Consider the following 10,288-nt stretch of genomic DNA (forward strand, 5'->3'; position numbering starts at 1 on the left):
CGGCAAGAAGCTGATCTATGAGGACGGTGTGTGTGTGTGTGAATCTCAGAATACTCACTTTCTGTTGCATTCATTCATTTTCTCAGCATCCTGCCTGATGATTGACACGCTCGTTTGACCAATCACAGAGTCGAGAGACGGCATGCTAATGAAGAGGGGGCGGGACAATGGACAGTTCCTCAACAGACGATTCGTCCTGTCGCTGAGGGACGGCACACTAAAGTACTACACTAAACTCGACGTGAGTGTCAGCGCAAGCATGCAGCAGTATCACTGACAGACTACTATAGTTTTTGTTAAGATTAGAGTTTATTTTCTAAATGTGTAATATTAGTTAAAATTTTAGTAGTTTTGTTGTGTTTTTGTCATTTTAATTAGTGTCTATATAGTTTTTATTAATTTTATTAGCACTTATGATACTTTGATACTTTTTAAATCTTTATGACACAATGTGTTTAACAACATGACCATGAAAGAGCAGTCATACTGCATTTCTTCTGTAATGTGACATTTCTGAATGAAACAGAATAGCAGGAAATAATATAGGACTTTCCTTGATTTTATTCATCGAGATTAGATTGTATTAAGTTATATCGTATACTGTTCATTACATAATGTTTTTAATGGTTTTAGTTTCAGTTTTAGCAAGATGTGATTTTATTTATTTGCTTACTACTACCCTACTAAAGAAAACAGAGAAAATGGGTTGTGGCAAAAAAACACCCTTAATGCACTGAGCTCAATCAGTATCTGTCAGTGGGGATACAAAAATGTGGAAGTACAGTCTGTAGTCTTCACAAAAGACTTTTGCTGACAAACAAACGGGGTGAAAATAGTATACATTGCTCATTCTGTCACCGATGGAGTTTTGGTTCCTTGCCGCTGTCGCCTCTGGCTTGCTTAGTTGGGGACACTTCATTTCCAGCGATACCGTTGACTTGATTGCAAAGATACTATTTAAACTGAGCTGGATGTTGACATCACTGAATTCAATGATGAACTGTCTTTAACTGAAAAATTAGTGTTTACTATTGTCATTTTGCATTATTGACACACTATTTTCCTAATTAATGCTGTTCAGTTGCTTTGACATAATCTGTATTGTTAAAAGCGCTATATAAATAAAGGTGACTTGACTTGACTTGACATGTGTTGAAAATGTGCAAACTCGCCCTTTAACACTGTATCTGCTGCGTCTCTGTAGGCTAAGGTACCCAAAGCTGTTATAAAGGTGGACACCATCAACGCCTGCTTCCAGCCGGACAAGATCGGAAACCCCAACGGCCTGCAGATCACCTACCTGAGAGACAACATCACACGAAGTAAAAATATTTCACAATTTTACTGCTTTTACTGTACTTTGGATCAAATAGTGATCTATTGGCTTGGTGAGCAGAAGAGACTTCTTTAAAAAAACATTAAAGATCTTACTGTTGAAAATCTTTTGACTGGTAGTTTATGTGAGGCTCTGACACACGTCTCTGTGTCTCTGTCTCTCTCAGGAGATCGTGGAGTGGTTTAACTGCATCCGAGCGACGCAGCTGCACTATCTGAAGGTGGCCTTCCCTGGAGCCACGGACGCTGAGGTGAGTCCTGAAACACCGGCGCTCGTTTCGTTCCTCACGTGAGTTTGTGACGTCACTCACAGCTTCTCTTTCTGCTCAGCTGAAGCCCAAACTCACACGCAGCTTTCTGAAAGAGGGATACATGGAGAAAACCGGCCCGCGGGTGAGACGCGCTCATGCCATAATTCACAACAGCTCCTCTCAGAAGTCATAACTGAACAAAATACAACACTTGCCATACACTTTATTTTATTACAGTGTAATTATACATTACGTACTGAGTAATATTAATTACCTACATGTACTTACTGTATGGTTAGGGTCAGGATGCGGGTTTGGCTTAGTGTTACTTGCATGTAATTATGCATCGTTTATTATTATTATTATAATAGTAAGTACATGTAACAAAGTGAAAAAAAATATCAAAAATTATATCTGGTGTCTGAATAATTTTTGGTTTGACTGTATTTAACAACAGCAGGAAAGAGCATTCATAATGCAATGTGACATTTCTAAATTAAACAGAATCACAGAAAATAATGTAGGATTGGCTTTGATTTTATTGTGATTAGATTGTTATATCATACATATGAGCTCATGTATGTTCATTTTATTAACCTGCGTCTGCTCCTGATCGTCCTGTCGGGTTTATATAGTGAGAATGACCAGCTTTTTCCTGCTCGTTATACCAAATAAATAAAGTGAATATCATCATTAATGAATAAGACTAGGATGGTATATTAAGGAGGTCTGTTTTGATTGACATGGAGCTGGTTTGTATGTCGTCTGATGTGTTTCTGCAGCAAACAGAAGGCTTTAAGAAGCGCTGGTTCACGCTGGATCACCGGCGGCTCATGTACTTCAGAGATCCTCTGGTGAGACGTCTCTCGTCTGCTCATGTCGCTCCTGTAACCCAGTAATGAAACGGTCAGATTGAGAGACAGGTTCGATGAGAGGGAAATGTCATCAGGTGTTAGCACCTGCTCTGAGATCAGCAGTGTTCCTGTGTTTAACCGATTTAAAGGGGTCATATGATGTTGCTAAAAAGAACATTATTTTGTGTATTTGGTGTAATGAAATGTGTTTATGAACGAGCCGTTTTAGGTAGGCGTGGCTGACTCTTAACTTTTATAAAGAATATCTCTTTGGATTTGAGACTTTAGTCTTTGCAACTTTACAGATCTTCTTTATGCACCAAGAGCTTGTAACACTCCAAAGAGAAAGGAAAACTTGAAATCGCATCATATGACCCCTTTAAGTCTTCTGTTAAATTCAACAACATTTTTTGTTTTGTTTTGTTTGTTTTTGGTAAAAAACAACAACAAAATTAATAAACAAAGAAATATAAACAAATTGGTAGTAAAGAAATTGGTATATATTTGTAGTAAATTGCAGTAAATAAAATATGATATAGATTTTTTTTAAAATAATTATTCATGTGCGTGCCGTTTTTATGAGCATAGTAATTGAGAGACGTTTTGTCATATTTGTACTTAAGACCAATTTAAATGAATGAGTGAAGACAAAATATCATTACAGTTCAAAAGCTACACACTTTATTTTTTACATTCACATGCATTTAAACCTGAAATCTGGCTGATGATTGGAAAAAAGCACATGGATATATTTTGAGTAATACGATATTACTCTTACATAAAATAATTAACATTAAATTAAGAAATTGCATTAAGAAATTAGAAAATTATACACAATACAGCACATTTCATGTGTTTTGTGGCATGATGTCCGTTATCGTAAGAAATAACTTGCCTCTGTTTGCCAAAATAACTGTTTACAGTAAGGAACGAGAACTTGTCAAATCTGAAAGCAGTTTCTCTTGTGTCTGGCAGGATGCGTTTGCTAAAGGTGAGGTGTTCCTGGGGCACAGAGATCACGGATACCACGTTACGATCGGACTTCCCGCCGGAACCCACTACAACGGGACGTGGCAGTACGGCATCACCATAGAAACGCCCGACCGCAGCTTCCTGTTCACCTGCGAAACAGATACGGAGCAGAAGGATTGGATGAGCCATTTTAATGCAGTCATGAACACTCGCATGAGCCCACAGGAATACACAGGTAACACCACGCACACACACACACACACACACGCACAGACACACACACACACACACACACACACACACACACATATACACATACGCGTGTTAATATCACAACATGAGTGCTGCTGTGTTTTTCAGTGGAGGCCTACTTCAAACACAAACACTGATGTACCTTCGGCGTGACCTCTGACCTTTCACCTGTGACCTCTGCAGCTGACCCGCCACGGATCTCACAGCACGTGCCACGGATGTTTGTGTTTTTAAGTTGTTTTACACTAAGTATTTGTTTGTATACTGTACTACGATTCTGTATCATTACATTTTGAAACTCAGAGTATTTTGTCCCCATAACATTATATTTGCATGTCTGCGTTTTCCACAAACTGGTTTGCTACCAAATCTGATTTTTTATAAGGATTAAAGGCTCCATCTAGTGGTGGGATTAAATTATTTAACCACTGACCCTTCACATTAACATTTATTAAAACGATTTGCAACACATTTTTTAGTGAAAGTCAACTCTCTAATTCTAAACCTCCTTTTATTCACATATAAAAGAGACAGTTCAGTCAAAAAATATAAAAAATATCACCCTGTCATCATTTTTTCACCCTAATGTTGTTCCAAACCTGTATGACTTCCTTTCTTCTATGGATTACAAAAGGAGATGTTTAGCAGAATGTTCACGCTGCTCTTTTTCATACAATAACAGGTTATAGTGACCACATTTAGCCTCAAAAAAGACCAAAAAGCCTTATAAGTGTCATAAAACTATCCATCATGTGTCTTGCAAAAATATTAATTTTTTATCACATCTTGTCATGTTGCAATCTTTTTTCCATTAATCTACATTCCACACCCCATAATGACAAAGCAAAAACCAAATTTGTGATTTTCAAGTTAAGTTTATATATATATATATATATATACATGAATGGAAAAAAGCTGTTCAGAAACACTGTATTTTTTAGGTTTTCTGTCATATGATGGTTTGTGTGCCGAACAAACTCAAATATAAGTCACTGTAAATCTACTGCAGCTCTCAAATCTCATTGGTTCTAGTGTGTCACATGACCGTTCAATCAGAATATTTAAACACACATGGCCACAAATGAGATTTCAGAGCTACACTGCAAGAGAAGATTCTGAAGCATGAACATGAGGGTGGCTAAATCTTGACAGAATTGTCTTTTCCTGTAGTGTTATGATCCCTCAGGGTTTAGTGCAGCTTTTTAATAAAGTACTGATCTAACCATGTGTTTGAGGTCTGATTGTGATTGTTCGTGTGAGCTGGAGGAGGATATTAGTGGACATTTGTTTGAACGTGAGTGTGAATGGAAGATTGGTTGGGGTGTGTGAAACAGCACCAGGGTGTTCAGAGACGCTCAAACGCTGAACGTCACATCACACCCACCTGAGAGAAAGAGACAGAAGAGACGGACATCAGAGAAACCTGCAGACACAACAGATACAAAGACGCATAGAGCAGCCAAACACAAAGAGCTGAAGGCAAACGCTCGGAGCTGCATGGATACAGCGAAGAACATCAGAGGAACATGTGTGTGGTCATGAACGGAGGATTATTTTACCACAATCCTGAGTTGGATCATGGGTATGTTTAGGGCTTGTTACAGAAGGACTTGTCACTCTGTTGCTCCGTGTTCATTTGGTGCTGTGATGTTTGAAGAAGCTTCTCTGTCTGTTTTCCGCCGTAAAAGCATTCTTATAACTAAACGTTCCAAAAGGTGTTTTTCACAGCAATTCCACAGAAGGACAGTTTTGGGAACTTTTCAGTAAACAGTTCTGTTTTTTTAATTTTTTTAATTTGATGAACATTTGAATTATCTAAAGAACCACTATAAAGTACATTTGGAGAAGTTCCGTCGATGTTAAAGGCTCTTCATGGAACCATCAATGCCAATAAGATCCTCGCCTAACAGCAGTGATGCAAGAAAATAATGATTTTGGGAAGCTTTCAGTTATCAGTTCTTAAAAGAACCATTTTTGTCTTCACGTGAAGAACATTTAATAACATTTTTCCACTATAAAGAACCTTTGGTGCAATGGAGAAGTTCCATGGATTTTAACGGTTCTTCTTTGAACCATCGATTCCAATAAAGTACAAGCTTCAGTTTTATTAGGATACATTTTAATTGATATATTTCTCCCGGATCTTCTTACGATTGTCCAACAGCAGTGATGCCACAAAATAATGATTTTGGGAAGCTCTCAGTGATCAATTCTTAAAATAACCATTTTTGTCTTCATGTAAAGAACACATTTTTTTTCTTCACTATAAAGAAGCTTTTGTGCAAGGGAAAGATTCCATGGATGTTAGAGGTTCTTCTTGAAACCATTGATACCAATACAGCTCTGTTTTATAGGAAACATTTGAATTGATATATTTCTCCCAGATCTTTTCACGATGAGTAACTCACCCAACGGCAGCACCGCAGCCGGAAGTGCCGGAGTAGTTTGGGTCACTCCGCTCCTGGGCGCCACCCTTGTCATCATGTGCGTTTTGGGCATGACGGGAAACCTGTACACCCTCGCCATCATGCGATCGGCCACGTTACGGCGCGCCGGCTCTATGTACATCTTCATCCTCAACCTGGCGGCGGCGGATCTGCTCTATCTGGGCACCATCCCGTTCGTAGTCTGCACCTACTTCGCCCACGACTGGTTCTTTGGGGAAATGGGCTGCAGGCTGTTGTTGAGTCTGGATCTGCTCACCATGCATGCCAGCGTGTTTGTGCTGGTGGCCATGAGTCTGGAGCGCTACCGGGCCGTGGCCGCTCCATTCCGAGCCCGTCGCTCGACCGCACGTAATCACTGGCTGATGGCGTTGGGAATCTGGGCGGCAGCGTTCGTGTTGATGCTCCCTATGATGGTGATGATCCGTCTCCGCGAGGGACGTCCCAGTACGGTGGGCCTCGTCAAACGCATCTGCTTCCCAACATGGACCCCCGAGGCTTTCAAGGCATATCTGACCACGCTCTTCTTCACCAGCATGCTCCTGCCAGGCCTGCTGATGGTGGGACTCTACACGGGTCTCGCCCGGCATTACTGGGCCGCCCAGGCTAACCTGACTCACGGATCCTCGTCGTCCGTTCGCAGGCGCCGACTGAAGCACAAGGTGGTGGGAATGATCTTCTGCATCGTGGTGGCGTACTGGACGTGTTTTCTGCCGTTCTGGGGTTGGCAGATGGCGAAGCTCTTCTCGTCCGAGTTGCTCCGCTCGCTGTCGGCCGCCGCTCACACCTACGTCAACTTCTTCGTCACCTGCCTGACGTACGGAAACAGCTGCGTCAACCCGCTGCTTTACACGCTGCTGACACGCAACTACCGGGACTACCTGGCCCAGAGAGGTCAGTCATCAGGGGCGAGTCGAGGGGACCAGGGGTCGGCCGCGGGGGTCAACCCTATCAAAGATCATATAGGATGAGTTCAGGAGAGAGTTACAAATTCTGGGTCCAGTTGCGTAAACATAGCCAGTATGCTAAGACTGTGTCTCTGGGCCTCTTTGGTCACTTTTGACCGGAAAATGTTACATTTTGAATTTTTAGATTTATTTTGCTTCATTGGAATGTGATGACACTTGGTGACTTTTGTCGCATTAGCTATGTGAACACGAAAAAAAAAAAAAAAGTATATATATATATATATATATATATATATCATGGACATGATACGGATATGATAAAGGGTAGAAAAATAAAAAGTAACACTTGGTACCTCCAATTGATATCTTCATGGTCAAAAATGACCGACATAGGAAACGAATGGGGAAAAAATTGCTTCATCGGACTGCAATGAAACTTGGTTACTTTTGTCACATTAGCTACTGTATGTGAACTGATAAAAATTTATCAATAAATAAATGTAAGTATGGACATGCTTCGGACATGGTAAAGGGTCGGAAAATAAAAAGTAACACTTGGTACCTTCGCTGTCAAAAAATGCTATGCAATCTACATTTTTATGTAACTGATTTTAAAGTTACGTCTAGTCTTAATGTGAAAACTACGACTAACTTGTAAAACTAGGCTAAGCGGTTTATGCAACCAGCCACAGTTTTGAGATTTCAACTGGTGTTGCTTCAGTTCTGTATTTTACACTTGACTTGACACATTACCAAAACGGTTTATCGTACAAAAGCAACACAAATGTGTAATTTCGCAACACTAGCGCAACATAATTGCAAAGATAACGACTGTTTTAAAAACAGGTTTCTCAAACACTCCCCCCTCACTTGTCACTGGTCAGCCAGAAAGACAGCCCCGCCCCAAGCTCACATGATTGGTTGATTCAGAAGTAAAATGATGGGCCGCTAGAACAAACAGATCAATGTTGTGAAAATGTCTCAGAGTCAGTGTTTGACTCTTCAGGAAGATTAACCTAGAAATGGATTATAGTGACTTAATGTATATTAATATTGATATGTTAAAATTCACCATGTAATCACGTAACAGAAGTACTGCAGCATTTGCTTGGACACAAACCTTTGACATCAACAGCAGAAGATATGAGAATTGGGAAGTGTTTTCTCTTCCCTTTGAAAAGTTGATAAGGTGTTATATTATTAGTTATCTATTCATACATTGCTCACTATTATTACATTATGTAGTGAGTTCACTGGTTAATGGTTAGAATTTTATGATCTGCATTTATCATTGTTTTAACTGTTTGTGACCCATCAGATCGGACCTGAGGTCCAGTTTTGGACCAGAGAAACGCTGCACTATCCACCTTATTTTTGTAAATTTAATGTGTCTGGTATGTCTTACCATATTATTTTAATGTATTATGTTAATTATGAACAATTTTGCATTTTCCGTTTACTGCACTTCGTTATTCTTCTCGTATTTTCCCCTCAGAGGCTAATGAACCGGAAGTCTCACACATTGACAGAAAACAGCTTACTTCTGTGTTAAAAAATAAGGTGGATAGAGTCTGTATGTGTAGCTCTAAGTTTTGAATATTACACTGATGGACAGTCTTTATGGTGCTTGTTTTTATTTCTTTGTACCTGTAGGCTTATAAAGTTCATTCATGCAGATGATTTATGAGTGTGTTTATTGTCTCTTCAGAGGTTTCTTTAGTAAAAAGTTCAAGCTTGATAAAGTTAATTGACCTATTATGATTCAGAAAACTGGCTGTTGAACTCTTATGGAGGCATGCGTATATATATATATATATATATACAGTATATCTGTGAGTGTGTTTGTGAGAGAGTGAGTGTGTGGTGTGTGTGTGTGTGTGTGTGTGTGTGTGTGTGTATATGAGTGAGTGTGTGGTGTGTGTGGTGTGTGTGTGGTGTGTGTGGTGTGTGTGTGTGTGTGTGGAATCTGTTTTCTGTCCGTCACATTCCTCAGCTCTTGCTCCGGCCTTTTCGAGTGGCTCTGTAAATGATCATGAAGATCCTGTAACTCTGAACTGAACTCATATGTGTAGCACAGCGAGAAAAAAATACATTGCTAAATGATTCTCTGAATCGAGGAGTTCTCTAACAGATGTGAAATCACACACTGGGCTCAGACTGATAGCGTTCAGCTTTCTCATCTGCTAAATCTATATTTCAGATCGTCTTCACAGGAATTTTTTCATCAGTTCTTTAATTTAACTCTATATAGAGTCATCTGTAGTCACTGTAAACCAGAGCAGTGAAACTGCAATTAGTGATTTTATCAAGTATGTCATTTGCTGTTGATGGTGATAAAGCCTACTTTTGACTTTTTGCATGCATTTATTTTACTGCAATTCATTATTTATTTATTATTATTATTTTGAGAATGCTCTGTTATAGAGATTTCATATTTTGGTATTGCAGACACCTTGGTTGCATAAGTCTCACTCTCTGTTTTTCTTTAATTGAATTTGTTGTTTTAGACAGTTACTGTAAACGATTCATTATAAAAACAATTAATTTCAAAATTAATACCTTCTGAATTAACTACGAATTTGTAACTTCCTAAACTACAAGCTATTTAGAATTTCCAAACACTGAATATCAATGCTTTGACATTTTTACGGCTGCAGCTTCATGATCACTGAAAGAGAACCGCCTCAAACCCCAAGAACACTCAGAAGAACAGCGAGTCACATTCTGTCAGTGGATTTATTTGACACTCTTTGGTTTTCTTTGGTACATTCAGTGGAGTGAGGTCTGACACACGAGGAACCACAGCCTGCTCAGTTGACCTTAATGCTGCTGATCTTCACGTCTCCCGTCACGTGCACGTGTTTGAAGACGTCGTCGCCGAAGCGGTTCGGGAAGCTCATCATGGTGCCCTCCGGGAGCTTGATGTAGAAGGTGTCGTTGTTGAAGGTGATGCTCAGCTGTTGGAGGAGAGACAGGTGAGATTTACACTCCATCAGCTTCAGCTGCGCTTATAAACGTCTGAACGTCACTGTATCAGATCAAGTGTCTGTATGAAATCAGCTCTTTTAACAGGTGTAGAGAATCACAGTAACTAGCAGCTTCGTCCACTAACTAACCTCAAACAAACACATACGGTCTGCAGTACTGTTGCTGTTGATCTAGCATTTCAAATCTACAAATGTCGTTCTATAAGATATGGAAGCTTGCTTCTAATGCAGGATAAAAAAAAACAAACAAAAAAAACGGTTAATTGTGAGTTTTTTATCACTAAA

General features: G+C 39.6%; 2 protein-coding genes and 1 pseudogene across 2 annotated transcripts in view; 2 read left to right on the forward strand and 1 right to left on the reverse strand.

Moving 5' to 3' along the window:
• LOC107666671 (arf-GAP with dual PH domain-containing protein 1-like) overlaps nucleotides 1–4,238 on the forward strand; it is a 10,869-nt pseudogene extending 6,631 nt beyond the window's left edge.
• A 1,706-nt stretch (nucleotides 4,239–5,944) lies between these two features.
• Nucleotides 5,945–7,079, forward strand: LOC107666663 (urotensin-2 receptor-like). The gene has a single exon (XM_016458083.1). It carries the CDS (start codon nucleotides 6,060–6,062, stop codon nucleotides 7,077–7,079), a length of 1,020 nt encoding a protein of 339 aa, XP_016313569.1. The 5' UTR covers nucleotides 5,945–6,059.
• A 2,654-nt stretch (nucleotides 7,080–9,733) lies between these two features.
• LOC107666678 (galectin-2-like) overlaps nucleotides 9,734–10,288 on the reverse strand; it is a 4,341-nt gene continuing 3,786 nt past the window's right edge. The window contains exon 4 of the mRNA XM_016458096.1: nucleotides 9,734–9,973. Coding sequence (XP_016313582.1) covers nucleotides 9,827–9,973 — 147 coding nt within the window. The 3' untranslated portion in view covers nucleotides 9,734–9,826. The remainder of the gene's footprint in view (nucleotides 9,974–10,288) is intronic.

Source organism: Sinocyclocheilus anshuiensis, unplaced genomic scaffold (assembly GCF_001515605.1).
Source record: "Sinocyclocheilus anshuiensis isolate Anshui unplaced genomic scaffold, SAMN03320099.WGS_v1.1 scaffold91, whole genome shotgun sequence".
Taxonomy (NCBI): domain Eukaryota; kingdom Metazoa; phylum Chordata; class Actinopteri; order Cypriniformes; family Cyprinidae; genus Sinocyclocheilus; species Sinocyclocheilus anshuiensis.